Genomic DNA, 27,222 nt, shown 5'->3' on the forward strand with positions numbered 1-27,222 from the left:
GCCATTGGCCTTCTTGGCCACCTGGGCACACTCTGGCTCATGTTCTCTCCCTTCTCCCAGCTCCCTTCCTGCCTGGCTGCTCTCCAGCCACTCTGTCCCCTGCTGCAGGGGGTTGTTGTGGCCAAAGTGCAGGACCCGGCACTTGGCCTTGTTGAACCTCATCCTGTTGGAATCAGACCATGGATCCAGTCTGTCCAGGTCCCTCTGCAGAGCCCTCCTGCCTTCCAGCAGGTCGACACTCCCCCCAACTTGGTGTCATCTGCAAATTTGGTAATGGTGGACTCAATCCCCTCATCCAGATCATCAGCAAAGATATTAAACAGGACGGGGCCCAACACTGATCTCTGGGGACACCACTGGTGACGAGATCCCATCTGGATGCAGCCCCGTTCACCACCCCTCTCTGGGCCCTCCAGCCAGTTCCTAACCCAGTACAGAGTGCCCTGTCCAAGCCCTGGGCTGCCAGTTTTCCAGGAGTGTGCTGTAGGAGACGGTGTCAAAGGCTTTGCTGAATTCCAGGGAAACCACATCCACAGCCTGCCCCTCATCCACCAGGCAGGTCACCTGATCATAAAAGGAGATCAGGTTGGTCAGACGTGACCTGCCCTTTCTAAACCTTTGCTGGCTGGCTCTGATCCCTTGTCCATCCTGTAGCTGCTGTGTGATTGCACTCAGGATGATCTGCTCTGTAACCTTGCCAGGCACTGAAGTCAAGTTGACAGACCTGGAGTTTCCCAGGTCCTCCTTGCAGCCCTTTTTGTGGATCAGCGTGACATTCATCAACTTCCAGTCATCTGGGACCTCCTCAGTGAGCCAGGACTGTTGGTAAATGATGGAGAGCGGCTTGGTGAACTCTTCTGCCAGTTCTCTCGTTGCCCTTGGGTGGACCCCATTGGGTCCCATAGGCTTGTGAGGATCCAAGTTGCTCAGCAGATTGCTAACTGTTTCCTCCTGGATTACAGGGGGGCTGTTCGGCTTCCTGTCTCTGTCTACCAGCTCCAGAAGCCAGTTTTCGTGACTCAGTTGATGTTGACTCAGTAACAGCACTGCAGTAATCTCATATTTGAAGATCTGGGTGAAATCTATGACTTTCAGTACATGAAAATCTGAATTTTCACAGAAACCGATGAAACTATCAGAAAAATGCAGTGCCACCACTGTATCCCATTCCATCTGATCTTTGATTATGACTGCAATATGTGATTGAGGAGGCAAAGAAGCTTGTGCATCCACTCATGCACAAATAGGAATTATTAATAAGAGGGAGAAATAAGAAGGAATAATGCAAAATGTATGACTTCTGTAATAAGCCATCTCTCCTCCTTCCAATGATCCCATGGTGAAAAGGTGTCAGCATGTAAAGAGGTCACAACAAATATCTATTCCGGGCAGAAAAGTAATTTATTTTAAAATAAATTCTGCAAACAGTACTTTAATGTTAATAGCAGCAGTAATGCTCAGTTCTTTATGGCTTTTTTTCTAGGAAGGAGCTCTGAAGAATTTTTCAAACATTTTCAGGTACGCAGGTAACAAACTCCTAAGACATAGGCAAGTATTATTTTTCCCTTCACATTGATTAGTGCATAATAATCTCTGTGGCTACACAATACGCTATCTGAAAAGTTGAGAACAAAGCTCAGGAGCCTGGAGTCTCAGATACTCTCTAACTGCTCAGTGGAGCACGTAAAGCAAAACAGAAAGTATGAATGTTCATAGTATATTGCCCAAACAGTAGGGTTTCATCGTTTTGATTTGCAAATACTTGCAATTTTTGCAGTAAGGTTGTAGACTCTTGTTAAGAGTATTCCAGCCAAGTGCTGAAAGATTAATTTTCCTTAAATATTCTAGAATTTTGCAAACTTTCATTGAAAATTATTGCTCTAATCAACAGGAAGCTAGAGCTGTGTGTTTAGAGGAACTATACTGAAACAATGCACATAGTTATCAGGTAATTTACATAGATGTGGACAGCAGGAACTAAAACCCAGTCCTTCAGCATCAAACATACAAATCTCTCCCAAGTGTGACCAAAGAAAGCTTTCAGTACTTTAGCAGTAGGGTACTCCCTCTTGCTTCTGTGCAAATCTCCTAAGGTCTTAGGACTTTTAAGTGTGAAGTTAAATTCCTGAAGGTATTCACGAGCTCCCATCCTCAAGATCCCCTTGGAAACTTGCACTCCTTTGCAGCATTATGGCCTGGTGAAGGCAGTATGTAAGTGTGGCACAACTGGAGGGTTGTACAGCCCATATTCCTGTATGCAGGGCCAATGGGACACGCGTGAAAGGGCTATAGGCCCTCTTAGCCACAGGAGCTGACTCACCACATCACTGCTGATGGTTACATGACTTGAAGCCTGGAAGTTTCTGCCAGGGTTCAGGGCTGCATAAGTGTATGGGAAGATATGAGACAGTAAAAATATAAATCTTACCAAGAACAAATGCCGAGGGTGCCTGTTTTTGCCAGAGACCTTCATCAGCGTTCCCTCTTTAACAAATATCTGAAGGAGAAAATGACAGATTGTAATCCTGAGACTCCTCATTCTAAATCTTATTGACAAAAGAGAATATTTCTCCTGGGGAAAGAGCTACTCCAACCGCATTCATCAGCACAGGAGGAGATAGATAACCTCCACACCTGTTTCTAGCCTTACTCCTTATGATCTGGCTTAATCTTTGCCTGGATTAGCCCTGCTGCCCTTCATGACTTGCAGTACAAAATGGGTTGGAAGACTACTTGTCATCAGCCCACTGTTTCTGCACTGTGGACTGTGCTCAGAGGTGAGTGTCACAGATTGCAAAGCTAACACATAATGGGCTTTAGAAAAGAATTCTTGTCTTTAAAATCGTCTAAAATAGACCAAAGAGAAAAGTTGAAATCTCCGGTTTCAGCATTTTGCATCCACCTAACTATACCTGCCTACATAATCTGTGCAAGCACAATACTTTGTCGGTCCATCTTGTTAGCGTGTATGTAGATAGGACTGCATATGTAGGCAGCTAAACCAGCACACTAGAATTTGACTGCAGTAACATTTGAGAAAGTCTGCCATAACTGAACTACATCAGTGGATCAACAATCATCTATTCTTTTCAGATGAAGAACAGAATCTGGTGTAGTTCTCCACTCAAGGACAATTTATAATCAAAGAGACCAATCCCACAAATTCTATATGCTAGGCTTTGCAGAATTTGTCAATGCATTACCTGGTAAGGGCAAGTGAGAATACCTTCTTAGAGAGAAAAACAGGGGTTGACTGTAGTATTTGGCTGATGAGGATTCTTATGCTATGAGTATGCATGGCTAGAAAATTGCTTCTTGAGTTTTGCTAAAGATATTGCTGGACTAAATGGAAATTCAGGGTTGCAGATCTCAAGAAAGAAATCTTTTGAAGTGTAGAGGCAGGTTGGAACTAGGGAAACTGGACAGGTTTGAAAGCCAGAAGAAGAAATTTGGATTTTATGTGGATGGCAAGACAGAGCTGTACACTCTCTCACATTTCAGTTGATGTGTTGCTTAAAAACGATGTCTTCCATTAAAAGCACGACAGGAGGAAAATAGTGAAAGTGAAAATATGAAAAAAAATTATTTCCCCTGATTTAAGGTTCTTACCCAGCCATGTAAAACTCTGAGCCTTTTCAAGCTGTAAGCAATTCCTGCTAGTGCTGTAGCCTTTCGACAGGAGTATATAAGGAGGAAAAGAGCAGTTCCATCAAATTACACTACACTGGGGATGGCTGAGAACAGCTGGAGAGAAAAACCAAATGACTGCTCTGTGTAAATGCAGAGACAATGCTTGTCTTTCCCAGCCTGAGGCTTTCTTTGTGCACTGCCAGAATGATGGGTTTTTACACAAACCAGTGCTCCAATTCTTATCACAGTAGCTGAGTAAACAACACCTGTAGATGCCTGAAATCTAGCCATCCACACAGTCAGAGATATAGCTGGCCAGAAACAATGCCCTTATCAGCATAGGTCTGCCTGCAGTACTCACCCTTCCTGGCTGGAGGAGGCCACTCTGCCCTCTCACACTGTGCTCGATGTGTACCAGCTTCTGCAGGTTTTCCTGGGGGAGAGAAATAGCATTTAGGAGATCACGTGGAGAGTGGGTTTAGACAAACAGGCAAACCTTCCATCACCCCTCCTCACCATTTTATTTCTTTAGAACTGATATTACAGAATTAGGTTTCAGAGAGAACTGAGACCAAGTATTCTACGCCCAGAAAGTCTTCTTCCAGTTTTCAAATTTTATTAAACCTCACCATAGAATAACAGAATCACCTGCATTCACATCTGCCCTGGCCTTCTATGGTTCTGTTACCTCTGATCTCTCAGTTCACCTTCCAAAGAGCCTGCTAACTCCATACAGTATTTATGCATTGGCTTCTTTGCTGACTTTTTGGCTCTGGAAACTAATAAACTAGAAGCAAAGTGCAGTATCTGCCCCAAAGGCTTGTGCGTTAGAGCCATGACACAGATAATCCAAAGCAGGCTTTGATACTATAAGACTGTTGCTAGGATTATCTGGAGGTTTATATTATGTGATAATGAATTAATACCTATGCAATAGGGGATTTAGAAGGTAAACTAGTAAGCAGGCAATGAAGCTGCATCTCTGTTTTGATGCTTTGCAAAAATCATGAAGTATGATCAAACTCTGATACTATTAACTGTCTACCTGGCCTTAAAGCACAGCCATTCAGTGGGCACTAGAAGAAGGCACAAACTTATCTATGAGGACTGTAAATAAGATTAATCTAGGTAAGCCTGTGCTCTCATTAAAAAACAAAACAAGCTATCAGGTGAATATATAAGATAAAAGAAGAAGGCATATCTGTACTTTTGCAATATTGCAAGTCTTTTCAAATCTCCTCCATTTTGCAGGTGAGGCTGTTAAAACAGGCTTGTGCATAACATTCAGCTGTGTTTTTTATCTGATCAGAACACTAGAATGGGCTGCCCAGCAGCAATGAGTCATTGCTGGAATATGCCTAAAAGTTAGAAGTCTCCTCTCTAAGTTAGCCATTGTATCCCAAACCTGTTATGCACCCAGATACACTACAGACTAAGGATCATGTTTGACACAGCTTCGTGACCTGACAGCCTTTGAGTACAGTTTTCTGCTATGACAGGTGATCTGTTTTCCTTTGCTCCATTGACTGGCATTAAGATACCACTGGGATTAGTTAGACTTGATTAGATCATACAGTGTATCTGTCTGATACAAATCAGTGCTGTCTACAGAATCAGCTAATTAAGAAAGCTATCACAGATACCAGAAGGAGCATATCCATATCAACATGATGATATATCAAGGCTAATTTACGTGGATTTCAGCTAACACAATTAATGTACCTATCTCATCTTGCTTTTAATATAAGCCTGAAATGCCTCCATATGTTACTGCCCTGATGAAATATTACACTTGTTTAGCATGATAGTAAGTTCAGTTATTAATCAGTAACTGCATATCAAATATATGCAAACACCTACAAGGCTTGACCAGCACAGGGCTGCACTGTACCCATTCAATATAACTCACAGTTGACACATTTCAAGAATTTTAGGTGTCAGGTATCTCTTTTGAAATGCAGGAAGCAACAAATGGAATTTTTCAGGTCACTTTTAAAATACTATAGGCCAACAAAATGGAAACAACATATAAATGAATAGCACAGGAAATATCAGGGATCATGGGACAGCTGCCATTTGCAAAAGATATCTGCAAAGGACTTTCCCATCACTAAAGGGTATTTTAGCCTTGGCAAAAAGTTGTCAAATTGACAGCTTCTACAATGCAAACCTGATCTTCACCCACAGAATAGGCAGTGCCCTCCTGTGAACACACTCGTGCCAATGCTAGTACTACTCATCTGTTTCTACAGGAGTGAAAGGAGAAGTTGCTGCAGCTCAGCTTTTCTCAGGACTGCTGGCAGAGATGCCTGTTGAAATGCTGATGATTGCAATATGGACACATGTTCACCAGGAAATGGACAGAGAAGTATCAAACTCATTTCCTAAAGGAAGTCAAACAGCCATCACATGTGAAGGACAGTGGTTTATCTGGGAATGTGGGCAGCTGAGGGGGGGTATAGTTTCCCTACAGTTCCCCTAAATTCCCCGTCTATATATTTTTCTTCATTGTCCTTAGAACTATCATCATTCTCCTTTCAAAGATCCTTCACATGCTACAATTAAAAAATAAAAGCAAAGCTCCACTCAGCCAATATTGCAGATGTGGGTTGCTGAAATCCTTCTCTGGCCATTTTAGCAGTGAACTTGCAGCTTCCATAATTTTATCATTATGTCTATGCAGGAAGAATGCCTCCCCAAGGAATTCACCAGCTGTTAATAGCAACAATGATTTAGAGCTACTAGCATCTCAGGGCCTCTAACAAATCATAGGCGTTCAGAGAGCAACACAAACCCTGCTTAGTTCATCTCCTGGAGATATGCTCTCGATGATGGTGGGCCTTATGCCTCTGTTTGCACATCTGTAAATTACAAGTAATATTTTCCTACCTGATGAAAAGGCTGTGGAGATATTGTCAAAATGTGCCTGAAAATCTTGGGTTACTAGTTCCCAGAAAAAAAACTGCTACGGTGTTATTATCATAAAACAAAAAAAAGCTAATAATGAGCCATTTATATTAATTTGTATTCATTAATATTCTGTGTTTATATTCAATGCTCCTGTCAGATTTTCAGAGTGTAGTTTGATGAGCTGGTGTGTGGCAGCAGCAATCTTCCTCCTTCCAGATACCTGCCAAGTCTAAATTATTGCTTAGAACTTTAACCAGGTACACAACAAGTTAGTAACACTCTAAATTGACTGACATTGTTCAGTTTCTTCTGTAATTAGAGTAATTATTTGCCTTTTTTTTTTTTTTTTTTAAATCTGAGAGAAAGAAAAGAAGTGCTGGTTGTCTGGAAATAGAACCCTGAAAATTCCCACCCCTTCCTTTATTGCTCTGCATAGCATTTCAGTAACTCCCAAAGAGAAACAAAATTGTGTTGCTGGCTATTACACCTTGCACAGCTGCTCTAAAGGGCATAGACCTACTTCATATCTGCAATACTGTAACCCAGATCTGTATAAACCCTTGAGTTTTACCATGGAGGAGGATTCAGAATTTAGCGGAGATACGTATTCACTCCCGCAGATGTCCAACACTATTGAGCAGGAGAGACCATGGTAGGACTCACCGCTTGGAGCATGCTGTCATTGGCTCGGTCCGTGATTTCAGAAATGATGAATAAGGCAGCTGAGGAATTAAGCAAAACGAACACCACATATCACATAAAAGAGTAAGAGAATAGCCAAAATCCCTTCTGTTTGCAAGGGCATCCTTAAAAAAAAAAAAAAAAAAAAAAAAAAAAGAAAAAAAAGCTCGAGCTCCTTTGATTTCTTTGGCACCTTCATAATGCACACAGTGCTGTCCTCCCTTCCTCCCTTCATCATTCCCTTCTGTCAAACTACATCATACTTGGGCTGACTCAGAGAGGTTATGAGGTCCCTTTTAAGCACCTAGCGTGGAATAACATCTTCTTGCAGTGTTTTCTAGTTGCAGATTTTTGGCAATTGGAGCTTGTGGTAGGGAGAGATGCACAGTTTAAGGTGTACCTCTTACTGCTGAGGTAGAGAACGTCATCCCTTTCAGACAGAAATGTGTATGAAGTGGTGACGTGAATTAAATCCTGGATTCTCCGCTGGCAAATAACCTGGACTAGGGTACATTTGCTGGCCCTGAGAGCAGTGGCATAACATGGCTTGGGTTCTTATTTCACATCCCTTCTGTTGTGAAACAGGGCTTTCTATCAAACCTGGGAGCATGCTAACTATTGCTGACCAAGCATGTGCTAACCACAAACAAGATAGGCAATTGTGACCAGAGGGCTTGAGGGTCTGCCTTGGTGTTGTTTACATTACTAGTATAGCTGTAGTTCTGCTGTCAGTGACTAGGGTCCTAAATCTTGCATGAGTCTCTACTCTTGGTTAGAACATACTGACTTCCAGACAGCCACAGACATTATTGCTATGACTTGGTCTGGATTTACACTCAGTGTAACTTAAGTGAACTGGTTTCATTAATACACTGTTATTGCTGCTTACTCTAGCCTGGAAACTACTCCCACAGAGGCCACAGCTAAACCTTGCTTTGACTTCAGTGGGAGTAAGAGGCTTCTGCTTTATCTATCTCATGTGTTGGAAAGGATGATGTTAGTTGAACATCTGGATTTGTTCTTGATTACGTGGAACTGAGTTTTATGTAATCTCTTTCAAGTTTATGTAGGCTTAAGGAGTCCAGAATACAGATATACGATTCAAATCTCCTGGGTTTCTGCAAAGTCCACAGAGCATAGCAGGCACATTACGGTACAAAAACAAGCAGGTGGGGCCATCCCAGTTCACTTTACAATGACCAGGCCAAATATGGACAAAGCCAAAGAGGACTAGGATTTCCTTGATGACTGGGCAGAACTACAGTATCTGCACCATGCCTTATAAGATGATACTTTCTCCTTCCATAAGTTCCATCATGCGAAAACCATAGGAAGCCCACATTTCAATGAAAAAAGGGTTCTTGTCCTAAATAACTTGTCTAAATTAGTAATCAGCTCTTATAGATCTTACATCTAACCTGTTAACACAAAATGTTCAAAATAATCATATACTACTGGTGTGGGTCTTGTGCCTCTTTACAAGTAGCATTTTTTTCTACCCATTTCATTTTACCTTGTGTGGCTTCATACTCTGTAGAATCAGGACAAAGATTATTCAAGTAATCTGTAGAAAATAATCAAAGAAACACAGACATCCAGTAATCAGAATACAGACTGACATAATTTGTAGTGTTGTTAGCTAAAACATAAAATTATAATCATAGAATCCTAGAATGGTTTGGGTTGGAAGGGACCTTGAGGATCATCTTGTTTCAACCCTCCTGCCATGGGCAGGGACACCTTCGACTCTCCCAGGTTGCTCCAAGCACTGTCCAACCTGGCCTCGGACACTTCCAGGTATGGGGCATCCACAGTAATGTCCCACATTACTTTGTTGCCAAATAATTAAGTGTATATAGCCTCTTTCCAAAGAAAAACTCGTCTTTGACTGCATTCTACTTTGAGAATCAATGCAAGACCACTGATACAGATTTGAACTCCTCATATAATTTGGCAGGTATAAATGAATAAGCAGTGACAAAAATATTTCGCAGTCTAGAGAACTGCCGAGTAGCACCACTTTACAAATACTTGTTCTTCTAATGAATTCTGTTTTCCCATCTGAATAAATGCTATTGGCTACATTTATAGATACAGTAAATGAATCATATGTTTCTTATGGGCACAGGAAGGAGACTCTGGTTCTAGGGTTCAAACATTTACTACCAATCTCAGTCATACTCTGAAATCAGGTTCTGTAAAACAGATATAAAACAGGGCTTAGAGTTACAGCAGTTATATTTGCATTATATACAAACCTTTAACCTGTCTGGACTACTTTTCTTGGATCATCTGCCTGTTCTGTGTCTGCATCTTTATGCTTTTAAAGACTGTAGGCTGTGAGTGCCACAGCTCTAAAAGCCTAATCTGGAAATTCTTCATTATTTTCTTGCTGATGAATCCAGACTCCTGAATTCTGCATCCAAGAAGTAGACCTCTGTGCTGATAATGGTGCTGTGCATGGATATCTGTTCCAGTGAATGTCCTTCTCTTTCTAGTGCTGTGCCCTCCCTGGCACCCTGAACTTTACCTGACTTGCATTCTGGAAAGCATCTGCCTGTACTCAGGCAGGCAGGAAGGGGTTGTGAAGTGTCATCAAGCAATAGTTAGTGTTCTTTTTCACTGCTGCAAGCTCTCCCCTTAGCTACGGATTGAGTGGGCAAGTCCTTTTGGCTGTGGTGCAGCAATTGGCAACCAATATCCTAATCAACACCCTCCTTATCTGGTAGAAACAGCCAGTTATGAACACACAACTACACCTGAGGATCTGAAGGACTGCACTGTTCCAGACTCCCTCTGTCCTAGCAGGCAAAGAGTGGCTTGGTTTCTTGAGGTGAAGAACAGAAGTAGTAAAACTATTTTCTATAATATCTTAATCCAGCAGACCTTATCTCACTACACACAAAAGCTTTCATTTTCCCAGTTAGTGTCAGTACCTAGGACAAGGAGGACCTGAAGTTGCTTCAAGCATAGATGAAATCTAATCACTGGAGCTTCACTGAAGTCCTTCCAGCTTTCTCCCAAAATACCATGCTGCATGCTTGCAATTTATCTTCTGGACCACAGAAACAGGAAGAGAAAAGAGAGGATAGTGGGGGTATTTCTGACAGGGATATGCCAATTCCTTTTACTTGTTGCAGTATTTGTGCGCATGCAGTACAAACACTGCAAAAATCATGTGAGGCTGCTAAGTACTGTAAGCCACAAGTCTGAGAAGTTGCCCTTAATGCAGACACACCCAGAGAGGGAAGCAAGTCAGAGAGAACAAAAGTCCTACTAATTGGCATCTGGTGTTCGTGTGTATCGCTTGTACTAAAAAAGCAAACCCAGCTGAGAATAATTAGTTGCATCCTTGATCAAAGTGTCTGAAGCAAGAAGAAACTGGTGTTAATCTGTGCTGTTAAGAAAGTTGTCATACAGTCACTTTGTTCTGCTGCATTTATAGGAGTATCTTCTAGTATTCGTGCCCTTCATTGGCTGTATGGGCAGGGTTTATGGCTTCCTTTTTACTGTCCCATGCATAACTCATCTTGCATCTCTCTTCACCCCTTAAAATACATACTCCCAAAGCACTTCTCCATCTTTATGTCTATGAATCCTTGCTCTTTTGTGTTCTGACTAAATAACTTGACAACACTGGGATTCATTGTTACATTCCATCATTTCCTACCCCAGTTCTAAACTTCTCAATTCCCTCTAGGGCCAGGTCCTGCTTCAGAAAGCCTGCTCCCCTCACAGGCTCAGACTTATTTGCTGTGGCTTGCAGAGAAGGAACACAATCTCCCTTGGAGAGACTCCAGGTGGGAGTTGGTGTGTACATATGGTCCTGAATGTAAAGGGAAGCTATTACTGTAAATGTAAAATCTATAAACGTAAATTTGTATCTCTGCCTCCTACAATGCAGCAAAATTGGACTGGGTTTTTGACTTATCACCAGCCTTAGGTGTACTGTACACAGGACTTAGGGTGCAGTACTGAATACAACTGCTTTGTTGGTGAAGAAGGTGGTACTTCGCACTGTCATACAGGATGCATCCTTGCTGAGGCCAACTATCTTCTACTGTCTCTGATAATTGCCCTTGACATAATAAAAAATCAAGCCTGTTTGCTGGCAGTAAGGCTGAACTCTGCCTCTTCTGATTCACAGAAAGAAAAAGCCAAGATGGAATGGCTAAAAGCACCTGACTACACTTTTTTCTGACCTTTCAACATGGCTGTCCTGAAGAAGTGTCTGCCTCTTCCCAGGCTCCCTGACATTTCCTGAATCCTGTACTAAGCAAATTGAAGTCCCAAGGAAATCCCACACTGCTTTAGCTCTATTTTAGCTGTCTTGGCATCAATGTGTAGCACAGTGGAGGCACAGAACATCTTGGCTGTGTTTCCATTGGGTACTTTTGAGAGTAATTTTACTGACCTGTGAGCAGCACACGATATTGGAAGATACGCTGCACCACTTTCAAAAGCTGGTGTTTCACACTCTGAGGGCTGCCTCCAGAGCTCTGCTGTCCTCCATAGAGGGGAAAGAAAACACAAAGAGCAGGGGGATGTGAGCTCAACACCAAACTATCATCACAGTTATAAACTCCAACACATCCTCAAAGAGCTTGATAAGTTAATAAGTGACTGAGAAACCAATCCACTATGTTTCAGCAAAATATACTCACAGATCTGTAAATTCACCAACGTACATTCTGTGTGCAAACACAGGGGTATATGGGCAACAGATACAGAAACAGAAACGCATCATGCACAAGTGAACTTCTCACTTCAGCTCTAGCACCAGGATCTGTGAAGAGGACTGTTTTTCCAGTCTACCCTATGTGTGAATACTGATGGAGTTGCAGAAAAAAGTATATTTTCAGTATTCCCCATGGCAGAGCCATTCATTAGTGCAGGTAATGAGAGCCTTACCTCAAACTCCTGCATCATAGTAGCCAGTTGGGAATATTTAAGGCACATTTCATCTAGCAAAGACAAATTCCTGTCAAACTGCACAATGTATGCTGTGTGGTGATTCAGCCTTGATTTTCTGGAGAGAAAAACATCAGCAACTTTCTGGTGTTCCTCCCTACGTCCACAGAAAGAAAAGAAGCAGCAAATAAATAAATAAATAAATAAATAAATATAAGCAGAGCGATACTTCCTTCTCACTGTACTAGACCCACAGTAGCTCAGCACACTGTGCAGCTACTAGGTTAAATGGCAGGAAAGAGGGAGTGCTTCCATGACAGACTGGACAACAACACGAGCTTCTGTAGAATGGGCACTGTGAGGAGCTGGTCCTTTGGCTGTGCCTCTGCCACAGCAGAACCATGTGTCCATGGTGGCCCCTTCCAGGATACAGCTCCTGCTCCTGTAAACAGACCTTTCAGCTGCTGCAGTGCTTTGAACAATGTTTGTGCGGGAGAATATGCCATCTTCTGTTGTAATACCAAATCTTCAGGTCTCCTTCACTGCCTGCTTCTCAGCACTGCCTCACCACCATCTGTCTCAGCACCCAGATGCCCAATATTGAAATCTTTACCAACCATGTACAAGGAGAGAACAGAACAAAATCTGAGATCACAAAAGAGAAATCATACTTAATAGAGCAACTTGAGTTCCTGGGGATGTCCAAAACAACAAGGGTATCTGGGGGACTGCAGGCATAGGGAAGGACTTACTGGAAGCTTCAAACATGGTGAAGACCTGGGAACCTGTATGAGTGCAGGTCATTCTCTTGCATTGGCAGCATTTGCAATATAGTTCTGTTTTACAGAGTAAAACACAGTGCCACAGAGTAGTTTTGGACAGAATCTTAGAGCATTTCCAGATGTGTCCCTTTTGTCTTAGAGAAGGGCTGGGGCTTCTTTAGAACATAAGTTGTTTCAGATCCCAGCTGGAAACACCGCTTCTGTTTGTGTTATAAGTGTGTAAATCATAAATCATCGATGACATGGTCTTTCTGACAATAGCCCCTTGGTGGACACAAACCAATACACAACTCCCTTTAGCCTTTCCTTGCTGTGCTTTGACTTGGAAGTACAGAGCTGACAAGGAGAGCTGGGCCCTGCATTTAGGGTTGTTACTGAAAAATTCTCCTCATCCAACTGACTTCCTTAACTGCTCAGTGGCAGTGCTGAGGTAGGATCAGCCATTGTCAATGACCACCATCTCCTGGAGTCCAGCAAGGTGGAGGTGTGGGGCTGCACGGTCCATCGGAAGCTGGGAAAGCCAGAGTCATTCAGTCTAGGCCAGGGGCTGTGCTGGCTGCAGTAGGTTCAGTCAGCTTGGGTCTGCTGAAGTAATTTCTCTTGGATGTTCTTATTTCAGCAGTTTGGTAGAATAGAGCTTGGAAGCCTGGCTTAAGTCAGAGGTCTCTTTGAATGAATTTTGGAGCTTTGTCTGTCTGAGGCATGATCTTATTCTTTCATGGAAAGACTTCACCCTGTAAGGATGTTTGGCTTAGATGGAGTCCCTCAGCAGGCTGCCAGCATCTGTCTTGGAAGCCCAGCCTAGCAGATCCCTGCCTTGGTGCTGGGAGCGAGGGGCTGTCCCTCATCTGAGACCTGCACAGCTGCTATGTAGACTTCTGTAAGCAGATGATCTTTAGGATCAGTTCTGATGCCTGCTGTTCCTGCTTCCCAGAGCATGAGTCTATGACCTTCAGGCCAGGAGTGTGAAGCCACTTGTGATAACTATGAACTGGCAGAGGAGAATGCATATGAAGCAGGCTATCCTGACACTGACTGATGAGGCCATTTCAAGGTCATGGGCTATACCATGAACAAATATTTCAGTATTTGACTTCTTAGCCTGACAGCCTCTACATTTACTTCCTTCCTGTCTATATGCAAAATCTGCCAAAGTAGTTCAGGTTCTACTCCTTTCATCTCTGCTGGAATCCCAACCTCCCTGCTGGTGGGGTCAAGGGAACGTCAATAAGTTCACCTGTCTGCTGTGAAAGGTATATTAAGGCAATCAAACCATGCCATCTGTACGTACCATTTAAGGACTCTCTCTTCCAGTTCTCCCAGGATGTCTTGGTGTAATTCATAAATTTCGGGGAGTTCACTTAAACTGTGCCTGAGTTTAACTTCTTCCTGTTCATTTTCATCATCTTCTCCAAGCACTTTCAAGATACCTTCATAGAAATCCTGTGAAAAAGGATGTGGAAATTAGGCAGGCAGACTTAAAACACCTTTTCTGATATTATTATTACAATGCTTCCTAGGAATTAAAAGATATGCCGTAAACTGTAATAAAGTGTGTTCAGTATGGAACGGAGATCATAGCACGTTTTCTTCTATGCATTAGTTCATACACATTTTCAGCTGAATTTCCCAATGCTATCAACCTAAAATTGAACATTTCACCTGATCAAGCCATCAGACCCTTACGCATACAATGAGTTTGGTATCTGTTTATTTACCTTGCCTTTTACCCCTGCTTTTGTCGGTGTAGTTGGTTTCATTTTTATAGTGTTTCTTAACCCAAAATATACTTTTTAAAAATGAAGGATGAGATTCTCCTACTGCTTCATTGCATCCAACAACTTGACATTAAAAACATGAATGTCTACATGCCTAGTGCTAGAATTTGCAACACTTCTGAACTTAAAAAGACGAAAAAGCTATAAATTTAAGTTGTGGAACAAATAATTTTCTCTATGAAACTTAATTGGGTCCTTTATTCCTTGTATTAGAAATGGTTTTAATCCTGAAATGGTTTATAAATTACATGGGCACATATGTAGCCAGCTCTGGTACATAATAGGTCACCTATTTAAGAGTACATAGCAAAATGTTTCCCCAGCTTTGAGTTGGAAGTGAGGAATAAGGCTTTCATCTGAAACTGCAGTGATAAGATCCCAGGCATCAGAATATCACCCCAACAGCAGCCATCAAATATTTTGAGGGTAAACCATTGCTTAAAGTCTCCTGCATTCAGAGCTCTCAATGCTGAAGTGTTTTCAGGTTAAAGCCCAATTCCTACAGAATCCTTCTCTGACTCAGATGTGTAAAGGGGTCTTTGCCATCACCTTGAAGCACCTGAGAGACTTTGGCCAATGTGCTGCCATGGCCCTTTCCAGGTTCTTACCATCCACTGCTGTTTTCCCTGCCTGCTGCTGCCACACATGTCCCCTCTTCACAGGCAATGGCTAGAGAAGCTCAGGCACTTCAAGCTGCCTGGGCTTTGGGGAGGTCTGAATCAAACTCTGGCAGTGGGTGAGGCACAACACAGGGCAGGGAGGCTGATCCTGTGCACAGGTACAGCTTTCCAGATGAGCAGCGTGGGGCACATTCCTAACCCAGGGGTTCTGCCTGCCTCTGCCAGGAGCCAAGGTGCTGTATCTTCAGATGCTATATCTTCAAAGCAGTATCTGGTGTTCAAAAGCAACAGCTTTCATTCAATGAAACTAACAGAGTGTGATTTCAGCACCCACTTCTTCAGTATTACTACAAGGTACAAGTGATAGGAGAGCATTAGTGCAGTATTCAGTGTTTGCCTAAGGATGGTCCTCAGGCAAACCTGTTAAAAGGTTTAATCCTCCTCTGTATTCCCTGTAGAGAGATGACCCTGTGTGTTGCCCCATCAGGGTCAGGTTGGGCTCTTACTGTTGAATTTCCCATTTCTTCTAGTCAGGTCTTCATGGTCAAAGTATATAAATCTCAGTTTTTCTATGAAAATAAGCGAACAATTAAAAATCCAAGTGCACCCCAGTTTGTGATGAGAGCAGAAACGGCATTCATATACAACTGCTTAGAAACTAATTCTGTGAGTTCCTTTTCCAGTCTTTTTTCTGCATCCCAATAAGTCTTGAAGTGCGTGGAGCTTTTATTGCACAAGATGAGGAAAAAGGGGTAAAAGTGAAAGCCAAAGTACTCAAAACAGCTCAAAAGAAAGACCACATTAACTGTGAGGTTTGAAAGCTCCTGATGACTTCTTTTGGTGCAGAAGTTGCAGACTAGGAGATTGCAAAGTTTCCTTCCTTATAATAATACTATCTGTCCTTATCTGACCTTCCTTTCCTTTTTTTCCTGTGTGTGAAGGTAAGGGATTGCAGCATTCTCTCTTATTGCCAGCCAGCCTACACATGCTGGCCTTTCCTAGTAAGTACCTCAAACAGGGTATTGTTTTTAAATTCAGCATTAAAAATACTTGAACTGATGCTTTGTAGCTGAATATACTTAAATTCACTGACTTTGAAGCCAGGCCTCAGGGGCTGGATCTTATCATATTGATAAGATCATGTGTGGTCTAGTCAGTAGTCAGTAGTCCAGAACATAAGATGAGAATATAGCATTACTAGGAAAACAACCAACTCTGAATTAAGACAGAACCTTCCACATGTTATGGACCGGGTAACACTGCATCCTGAGTTAAAAAACCAAGTCCCAGTAGGGACTCTTGGTGATCTCATGAAGGCTCAGGTAGTTCAAAACCACATACAAAGCCCAAGCATCTAGTCACAGCAGAGCTGATGTTAAAGCTATGGTTGTGACCTGTCCAGCTAAGGCCATCACACCAGGAGTTGTTTTTCCACCAGGTTTGCACTGAGCTCTGCTTCAACCTGATGCAGATCTATTGTAAAGGAAAGCTCTGGTGTCTGACTAGTCTGGCCAGATCCATGCTGTGAATGTGTTTTTTCACATGTGTCTCTGCAAATAGTGTTATTATTAAAACCAATGTTTTTTTAAAAAATACATTAAAAAACCTCTCTGTCTACCCACAGATGCCAGTTCATCAGATAAAAAGATACAGCTGCTTTAACAATCACTGAGAAGGTTATTCTGCTGGATGAGTTAATAGAAATGGCAGCTAGATTTTTCCATTCAGAGACGATTTCCTGGCCTCCTACCCCACTATGTGATGTGGCCAAATGTGCTGTGAAAGGAAGGAGGGGCTTGATAATAGGAAATCTCTAAGGTTGCACAGCTCATTGAAAGATGCCAAGCTGTTTCTGTCCAGCCCTGAACCCAGGGTGGGGTAGGCTGAGTATCTTCCTCTGTCAGGATCTAGTGATCAAGGAACCTATTGCCAAAAAGTCAAATCCTGTTCCCTGAACTTCAAAATTCCTCTCTCACCAGCAGGAACTGACTGTAGGCAAGAGCAGGTCTAAGTCTCCTCAGATTCATTCCTGGCTTTTCTGTTACTGTCAATGTACACACTGCTCACGATGAACTGGGATACAATACTGGACAATCTAATGGATAATAGCCAAAAGAACAGTCACCCATACTATATGAGACTTAGCAACAATGACAGGTGAAGCATTTGTTTTCTGAAAAGCAAGAAACTAGAACTAGGCAAGAAAAGGAGATTATGGTGACAATTCTATATCCTAGGTAAAACAATATTGTAAAAATTTCTGAGAGAGTATTACTAGTTATCTGGGTCTGATTTCCACAATGTGTCCTGCTCCAGTACCACAAATAATCCCAATATTGTGCTATTAAATTTCCCATTTTTTCTGATGTGTGAGTTAGCCTACATAACATCATGTTTCAGCCAGCACACACTCCAGAGACTTACCAATCAACTAGGCAAGTCAATCCGTCTTCTGGATGCTTTTCGTAACTCAGAGGAATCTGCAACCTTTCAAAGTCCTCAGTCATAATTAACACAGGCTAGGGAAAGGGAAAGAATCTAAAGGCTTCTTTCAGCTTTTTGTGCATGGGCAAGTGAATAGCTCTAGTAAGTTCACTACTGATGTGCTTAAGTAACCTATTATGTTACAAAGTTGTCATCTTTTCCAAATTAACATCGAACACATCAAACACTGTATTTGTCCATTTTCCACCACAGCTGAGCAACAATATTAACACCCCTTTCCCACAGTATCTCAATGGATTTAATTAGTCATTAATTGCCTGCCCCCTTAATTATAATGAATTCTCAGACAAATTATTTAATTCCAGTTGCCTAGATAGCCAGCTTCCTAATGATTAATAAAAACCCTGCAGCATAACAGTAATCACTATAAACATCCATTAAAAAAAATAATTATGTCACTGTTGAAAATGCTGAGTGCTTGGAAGGCCATTAATCAACTGTAAAGTGCTTTTGCAGTCTCACTGACTGTAATCAGTCATGGCAACTGAAGGTCTCCAAGTCTGCCACCCAAGCCCCATGTCTAAGCTCAGAAGGTACCAAACACTGAGTCCATCCTCTGCTGGATCAAAACTTTCTGAGAACAGCTTCACGAACTGTAGTGGTTCAGTTCAGGTGTGACAGCTACAGAGCTTAATCTCGTCCAAGGGAGGATGAGCCTACAGATCTCACTCTGGTCTTATGCCTGTACCTGCACCAGTATTTGTGTGTGCATGGGAAAGCATAACCCAGGCCAGCCAGATGATATAAAAGGTTGGCAACTCTGCTATAAAAATACATTTTTGAAAAATAAAACTTTTCATTGCATGTTGGGCATGTTATAGCCACCCAATGACCATATCCTTAATTTAACATCCCCGAAATAAACCCTACAAAAGTGAAACAAAGAGGATCAAACCCCACAGCTTCAAAAGTTGTTGGGTTTGGTTTTTTCTACTCTCGTTTGTGCACATCACTAACACATACAAGTTACATTTTTCCCCCCCAAGAATGCTTCTGAAGAAATCTCTGTTGGAAATGGGAACTGTAACCTGGAGCCTGTTATAAGAGTATGAGACAAGAAGGGTTAATTTCAACAAGATCTTATGGTTTACGTGGAGCATGGCCTAACTGTCACATTCTTGGCTCTTGGAAGAGAATGTGATGCCTTCTGTGAGGTGATGAGGCTCACTGTAGGGTGCTGGGATATGACATGCTTTATTGATGCTGGGAGTGCCTGCCAATGCTAAGAGGAAACAGTGATTACAGGAGAGTTTGGAGGGGGTGGGGTGGAATTAGCCCTGGCTCAAGGCTACAGAAAGGTACCTCAATTTAGTTGGGATGAAACTTTTGTAGCAGGTAGTTATTTCCAGGTACTTTTTCAAAGAAGTCATCAATGCGCAGAGACTTTTGGTAGAGCACTTATCAAGAAAGTTCTCTGTAGGATTCAATATCTACACAAAGTGTTGTGATCTAATACACAAGCAAAAGGTGTAGTTAATGTGAGTTAGTTTGGGGTTTTGCTTCCAGGATTTTGTGAGCAGATGCAGAAACAGTAAGCTTGTGTATTATATCTCTCCAGCAATAGAGGTGAATGTACTTTGGAATCCAGCTGCAAAAATCAGTTATGGCAATCCTGTATGCATATCAAGAGCCATTTGGCAAGATGGATACATCCCATACATATTCGGATCTTTTCTGTGTTTCAGTCCTGCTGCCAGTTAGCCTTTATTAGCCTGAGAACATTTAACCTCTCAGAACCCCAGTGAAAGGAAGGAAAACTAATCTCTCGTCATTTAAACCATTGCTTCAGGCAAGTATTTTCCCCAGGAGAAGAAAACTGCCCCTGTGTTGTGTGTATGTATGTATATATATATATATATATATATGCTGTGTTTGGTATTCCTTTTCTTCAACTTCTACTTGAAAATAATTTGTAGTGCAGTAATTCAGTCTGGATCCAGAATATATGTTTGTTTTCCCGTATATTACAGAGCAGGCCAAGTTAGATCAGTTCATCCAGTGGGGATAAATGAATGGGGATGAATGAATCCCTGGGGAACTGGGGGGGAATACTGTAACCAGTTCAGTCAGGTTAGTCAGGAAATGATAGGACCGAAATTAGTCTCTACCTTCACTGTAAAAAGCTGATGGTTCTGCCACCTACAATAAGCCAAAAGCAACTTTGTAGATTAGAAAGATGAGTAGGCTGGAGGAGAGAAAGTCAGGATTCTGACTTAAAGGTATAGCTAAACAAATAGCTCTATTTGAAAGAAAACTTTTTAAAATCATCCAAGAAATGCTGATCAGTTGCTAGACCTCCTCGATTTGCTGTTGTTATTTGTTTGTCTTCTAAAGCAGCACTGTAGACAATGCTAATCCAGTCATAATGGAAATCCTAGTTCTTGCATATTGACCGTAACGGAAGGAGAACAGAAGGAGGGAGAAGTACACCATTAAGATGGGCTTTGCCAATAGTAATTTTTAGTCCTATGGTTTGACCAGCAGTTGAACCGAGGTTCCTTCTCCCTGGCTCCCAGCACTGTGTTCCTGACATCAGGCCTGCATTTGAGGCAGAAACCATGACTTTCTAGTAGAAGATGGTGACTGTAGAGCAAAGCCACTCTTTAATAGGTCAAGAGAAATATCTGAAATAAATAGTATTTCTGCGAACAAAAAGTGCAAATTATACTAAAAGGACCAGATTGCTAGACTGTGGATGGATTAGAAAAGCTCTGAATGCCTGCAGTCTAAGTAATATGTTCCATATCTTGAGTGCTGAAACAAAGTCTCTACTTGCTCTTTATTGCATTGTTTCACTGGGAGGAACAAAGCTTCTACCTGCAGTCATGCAGAAAGCAGAATAGAGCTCAGCTGCTTCCCAGATTCTGAATTATCTTGATGTTGTTGATAATGAGGGACAGAAATCTTAACTCAAAAGAAGTCAATGCAATGCTTTGAAGAAGTTAATAATCTGCTGTTCTTGCAGTCACCTGCCAGAGAAAAACTCTGTAAATTTCTATGAACCAAAGGTCTGATCTCTATTGCTGTCATGGCTGAATCAGCTTATACCTCTCTGCTTATACCTTTAGTCTATATCAAAGAACAAGAAAGGTCTGATGGGTGAATAACTTCCCCTAGGATGTTTCTACAATTTTCAAGAATATATTTGTGAGTTTCCATTATCGAACAACACTGAAAAAAAAAGTAAAAAGGAAGTGAGTATAGAGAGCAGAAATATTAGTGGAAAACCATGGGCATTTTTCTGCCTCAGTCCCCACCTGGGCATAGTGGCGCTTCAGCTGCAGAAATCCTGTCTGCACACAGAATGTTTACCTTGCTCACACCACAGCACCCACCTGGCACCTAGACTTTCATACTTTTCAGTAAAGTACATAAATACATACATCAACATACATGCATTCAAAAATCATTTCACGTGTATATCTGGAATTGCAACTGCTTCCCAAGTCAAGCTGATATTTTAATGGACTGATAATATCAGGAAGTCATTCATATTTGACACTTTGTGAGGGGGGCAGGGAGGAAAACATGAAATCTTGTTGCAGCCCAAACTATGCAACTGAAGTCTATACTAATTGCATAAAATGGTGCAGGCTTTTACAACCATGTTCACTTTTAAAATGAAGGTGGATTCAACAGATCTTGCATATTGCAGAATCTAAGGGACATCTAGGCATTACACCTGAGAAGAAGCTGAAGAGTTCAAAGGAGAAGAGTCTCCACATTAAAGTTGAAAGCAGACATGAGGCTCTGTGAGCCAAGTCTGACTCATGGTGGTGCTTGGAGGTATCTGCATCACAGCCATCAGCCTCTCTGCTAATGATGAAAGGGAAAGTGGCACCCCTGAATTAAAAAGTGGCACATCTCCTGTAGCAGACTGAATGACCCCTGATCTGCATGGAACAGTGATCTTATGAAATTTCTCACCACTGAGCTCAGCAGAAACAACACCAGATGAACAGCAGAAAATGCTATCGCAGCAGCCACAATTAGTCTCTTATCCTGCCATGCAGGGTACAATCTAGGTCAGGACCCCTGACCTCAGCAAACATTCACATGCAGCCAAATACATTCATCCAAACCACTGCAAATGAATTTCAAAACCAGCAAGCTGGATGGTATGCACCGAGAATACTCTATCAGTGGGGCTTGTTACCAGGGAATTGTCCTGATGCCAGATGTACTAGTGTGGCTTCTCTCTCCTTTTAAGAGATAGACACATTATCTGAAAACTATTTTGGCTCAACATTCCTACTGTGGAAGCTCCTTGGCCAATACATAGCTAGTTTCCCACTGCCGATAAACACAACAGTTAATAAATAAATGAGAACAAAACCCAGCCTACTGTAAGTGAGGGCAGGCTATTCTTTGTAACAGTGTGTCTTTAGGCCTTTATAAGAGCTTCAGAGGGTCTAACAGCCAGTTAGTTCTCCATTTAGCCAGCACGTTCCATTCACTAAAACATTTGATTAGGAACGTAATTACTTGATTGGTCCAGCAGAACTTTGAACATCATCCAAGAAATTTACAGTAATAAAAAAGACTCAGCAAATCATTCACTGGAAGTGTAAATAATTAGAAAGATGGAATTCTGTTTTGTCTAACATGTCCAAAGACACATAACTACATAACAGGTAGTTATTTTTTGTTCTTGAGAATTTCCTGCCCACAAGAATTCTGAAACTAGAGTTTAATCATGAGGCTTCATGATTAATTCATGGCATGAATTAATGAGGCTGACTTCATGATAATCTGCATTTAGGTACCTTTGAGTTAGAGACTTGAACACTATAATGATTTTGTTCTTTTTTATTTCTTAAGATTTATTTTGCAGTCAGAAGCCTTGGGATACCCAGTGCAGGGTTGAATTCCAAACTGTTCTGAAGGCTAGAGAACCAGCACATATCTATTCATATCATATCCATATCCATATCCATATCCATATCCATATCCATATCCATATCCATATCCATATCCATATCCATGTCTTCAAATACTTAGGAAGCATAAATCTGAGTTTTGGTGTTTCTAAGAATTGTGGTCCACTGTTATAAGGAAAACGCAAACCAGGAAACAGGATCAACTTTCTTTGAATGTTGGGGCTGATGTTTTTTTCAGTGCAGGGCTGTCCTTTAGGTACCTTAATTCAGTAAATGCCTTGGAGGGAAGTAATAATGACCTCAAAGGAGTTTATGCATACAAAAAAAGGATGATTTTATGTACAAATGCCAAAGGCAAAATAAAAGTGAACATGGTACACTATAAAGCAAATGCTTGATCCCATATAGACTGGGATTGTGAGGCAATCTGAGTCACCCTGAGTTTGATTTGTGCACATCTTGTAAACTAATTTGAAATAGACTAGCTGAAGAGAAGTAAATGAACCAGACTCTCAGTGATGCATGAAACTTTATGCTCAGAAAGCCACTTGCAGCATTTGTGTTTAAGAACAAGCACTAAGAAATAATGTCAAGAGCAGCCTGCATTACTGGGGAAGAAAAATAGGAGAAAAGAATGACAAAGTTTGAGAATTAAATAATCCTGAAGGAAATTCAAAGACTAATCAACTTCTGAAAACTAAATTGTAAGTACCAAGAGATCACAGACTTGGACTACAAGGCTCTGCCAGTTCCATCTGCTCAGACTAAAATGAGTCCTTAACTCGCTGCTCCAGAGAACTGCATTACCTTTGCGCAGGGCAAGTAACAGCTAACCTTTTAGATTATTATCACTACTACCACACCAACTGATATGGAGTTTGTGAGCTAACACAGTGTTTCCAGTCTTTCAGTTCAATAGCAGAGTGGGTGTATGGAAATGTCATCATTTTGGCAATCAATCAGTTTATTAAAGTCGCCACTGAAAGGCCAAACAGATTCTGTTATGCTGAATGAATAGCAGCTACAGCCAAGCCTGGACATGAGATGGGAAACTGCTCCTGCTGCAGGGTTAAGAAAAGCCTTTTCTTCCTTTCTGAAAGCAGCTGAATGTGGTTTATTTCCTTGCCTTTCTTAGCAATAAGTGGGTTTACATGAGAAGATGAAACTTGAGACATGAAGATGAACATTTAGAACTATTTCCTTGAGAACACTGGTGATGGGAAACAGAGAAATGTTTGCCTGAGCTGAGGAATGTTGTCAAGGAAGCCCTTGGTCCTAACTGGCCATGAGTGGGGTGTTGTACCTTGACAGTAGTTTGGTGACTCTCTTTTCACTCATGGCTGCTTCTGAAATATGCCAGTGGGACTTGTATCAACACCAAGTGTACAGTGAAGCATGATTTTTTGCTGATGTGACTATTCCTAATGCTATTTAAATATGGAAAAATGAGGGAAAAGGGGTATTTAATTTATTGTACCTTTTGGCGCTATGGCAAAAGCCTAACCTCCATTAGTCAATACTACCCCTGCACTCTAAGGGACTTACACATTGTAAAATTGGTAATGGTTTCTCTAGATTTTCGGATTAATACACTGGGCAACGGGTGAATATGCAGATCCAGCAGCAGCTGGGGTGTGAAATGTAACAATGCTGTGACTATGGCTTTCTAGATTGAACATGAAAAAGAACAGATAAACCCATAAACCAGTGGGTTTATGCCATGCCAGAGCTCTCTATCCAGCCTTACACTTCTGTGTGTTCTCTTATTTGTTTCTAACACGGGAGTCTGTATTTTCCACGTGGTGACTACCTGTGTCACAGTGTGGATATCCAGCCCACAGTGGCTATTACCAATACTGCACTATCAGGGGTAAAAAAAACCAAAGAAACTGAAAAGGAAGCAGAGTGAATCAATTCAAACCAAATTGCCATCCTTCATTGCTCTGCTTCCATCTGTCTTGCTCTAAGGAGAGAGAGTTCACCCCTGTTTATCACCATCTCCTTCTCTTCACTAGGCTTATTCTGCATCTTACACCAATCTGAGAGCCCGAGCAAGCACTGTTGGCCAACGCTTTTCCCTCTGAATGACAAATTTATAGATTTGATAATCTGCAGCAAGAGCAGATTAGTGGCAGACATATTCCTTTGCAATGGTTCGCAGTAAGCCTTTTTAAATTCTCCTCAATCCTTTCAGTGTTTTTATGTCTTCTAAATTGCAGCTAAGTAAAATGGTATTTAGGTTTCAGTAATTAAAATTATTTACTTACCATATTTAACAGCTGGAGCATCTCCACATATCTGAGGAAAGAGAGAAACTTTAATTAATTGCTATCAAATGAATATGGAAGGGTGGACTGCCTAGCTTCAACTTTAGAAGAGCAACAGATAGTTTGTAACAATGAACTCACACTTTTTCTGAAGACATCAGCTCCTGGGCAATGAGGTAAGCTCTGGACTGGCCTTCTTTCTGTCAACAGGAAAAGTCAGAGACAATTAAGAGGTGTCTCATTCCAAGAAGTAAAGCAGTGTTAGAGAGCACTTTGAACTGACATATTTCACCAGTAAAAACAGTGCCCATACTTTCTTTTATTCTTTGTTGTTCAGTGTCTGGCATCCTGGACTTCTTTCCATGACAAGCCATTTCCCCAATTCAAATACTCATAAGTATAGTACAATACAATAGCTGCTAACGCAGATACCAACTTTGTGTTATTGAAAATTGAGAACAAATTTTTGTTGATTTTTACAGGTCCAAAATTTGTCAAACAAGCAGAAAGTGCTTAACTTTAAACAGACTAGCTTCACAGCTGTTGTGGCTCATAACATGTGGAAAAGGGAGTTCTTTATCAAAATGGTCATAATCCAAACTGTTCTGACTGCTGCGCATGAGGACTGCGGAAGCAAATGGGGCAAAGGGCTTTATTGCATGCTAAACAAAATGTCTAAATGAAATGGCCATAAATATCTCCAGAAATAGTTCAGTACCAGACAACACTGAAATCTCAGTGGCATCTACTTAACTGGTGGACATCCTGGAAGAAACGTAACTATGAAAGAAGCAAAGTGTATGGCTCTGAGGTGCAAGTGGTTAATTAGTGCATTTTACTCATACTTCATGACTCATCCTTATGTAAGCAATGACCAAAGCATAGAAATATGTACTGAAAAAAATGTTCTAGGAAAAGTTTGATTTTTTTAGCAGTGGTGAAGTAGGGAACTAAAACAGTGGTCTAGTAGCAGTAAAAAAAGCAGCCCTCAGTGTCCAGAAGTGGAGCATTAAGTCTTTGTTACAGTGCTTGCCAGACCAAGTATGCTGGGAAGAAGACTCAGTGAAGCAGAAAGCCAAGGGTCCCCACATGGCTGCACGGCCTCCATCTGCTAAGCAAAGGCATGCACTGGGGCTGGAGGGCGGCTTCTGGAGAGGGAACTGGGAAGGAGCCATACCACAGGACTGGTCACATGCTGGCTGCAGAGAGTAAAGATTTCTAAAAAGGTGGCAGCTTGGCAGTGTTATAATAATCACTTGGACTTTGTTTCAGAAACTTGATGGTTGAGGGACCTGCACTCCTTCTATCCCCCGTTCTCAGAAGTCTGTCTCTAGATACTGTTGTCAATCTCAGAGTTTATTTCCTGGTTTAGGAAACAGCAATTAAATAACACAAGACAAGCAATGCCTAGATGCACTCTCTGACTTGCCCTAGACAGGCCATGTGACACTGAGGTCCCTGAATTTCGTCCTTGGCTAAGACATATTAATCATAGAAGCTGATGGCACTTTGGTGACAGTGCCAGTCACTGCCCTCTGGGCCCAGTGCCAGCTCTTAGTTGTGCTGACCCAGTTGTTTGCATGACCTTGATCAGAACCAGACTGGTCTCCTGATCCAGCTTAAAAAATTGTGGGGCTGGGGGCGAATCTGCCTCCATGGGGCTGGAATGGGGTTGTTTGGCCTAAGAGCAGCACAAGCAGATCACAGAACAATTCACTAAACCCTGGAAGCATTAGTACTGTACTTCTCTGGTGTACTCAGGAAGTAACCCTTTGCATTTCAAAAGTGGGGAAACTACTAAAGATATGGAATCAGCAGCTCCATCCTTGTGCATGCCACTGGCTTGCCATACTGACATGGACAAACTACATTTCTCCGTGCGTCAGTACAGGGGTGTCATTTCACAGACTACTCAGGGTAGGTGTATTGTAGCTCGACGGTCCCAATCAGAGGCTTATTGCAGATTTATAAGCTTCAGCCTCTGGGCTGAGTAACTTCAGAATGCCCCTTTTGTAATTATCATGCACTATGAAGCAGTTAACAGTGATGTCACGGTGTCAATAGTAAACTGAGGCGTTACAAGAACAAATTACTTTCTCAGGCTGGCTCTGTGAATCAGTGAGAGGGAAGGAGAAGCAGTCCACATCTGTCTCCCAGGCCCTGTCCTTGAAGAGCCAAATTGCAGCTCTCCTGGGGAATCTGCGTAATTGTATAAATCAAGAACTGCCCCTTGAAAGGCGTCTGAATTAGGTGCTTCT

General features: G+C 41.8%; 1 protein-coding gene across 3 annotated transcripts in view; it reads right to left on the reverse strand.

The window, feature by feature from the left end:
• FGD5 (FYVE, RhoGEF and PH domain containing 5) overlaps nt 1–27,222 on the reverse strand; it is an 89,677-nt gene that overhangs the window by 23,452 nt on the left and 39,003 nt on the right. Inside the window, exons 4-12 of one of the 3 annotated variants that reach the window (XM_027905876.1) lie at nt 25,106–25,164; nt 24,965–24,995; nt 14,206–14,357; nt 12,133–12,289; nt 11,636–11,720; nt 8,735–8,785; nt 7,204–7,262; nt 3,992–4,063; nt 2,429–2,497 (exon numbers count right to left, since the gene is read on the reverse strand). In XM_027905876.1, coding sequence (XP_027761677.1) covers nt 2,429–2,497; nt 3,992–4,063; nt 7,204–7,262; nt 8,735–8,785; nt 11,636–11,720; nt 12,133–12,289; nt 14,206–14,357; nt 24,965–24,995; nt 25,106–25,164 — 735 coding nt within the window. Of the gene's footprint in view, nt 1–2,428; nt 2,498–3,991; nt 4,064–7,203; nt 7,263–8,734; nt 8,786–11,635; nt 11,724–12,132; nt 12,290–14,205; nt 14,358–24,964; nt 24,996–25,105; nt 25,165–27,222 lie in introns of all 3 variants that reach the window. The other 2 variants (XM_027905874.1, XM_027905877.1) reach the window with 2 other exon arrangements.

Source organism: Empidonax traillii, unplaced genomic scaffold (genome assembly GCF_003031625.1).
Source record: "Empidonax traillii isolate 1590-97213 ecotype Southwest subspecies unplaced genomic scaffold, ASM303162v1 scaffold1216:size234177, whole genome shotgun sequence".
In the NCBI taxonomy this organism is placed as follows: Eukaryota; Metazoa; Chordata; class Aves; order Passeriformes; family Tyrannidae; genus Empidonax; species Empidonax traillii.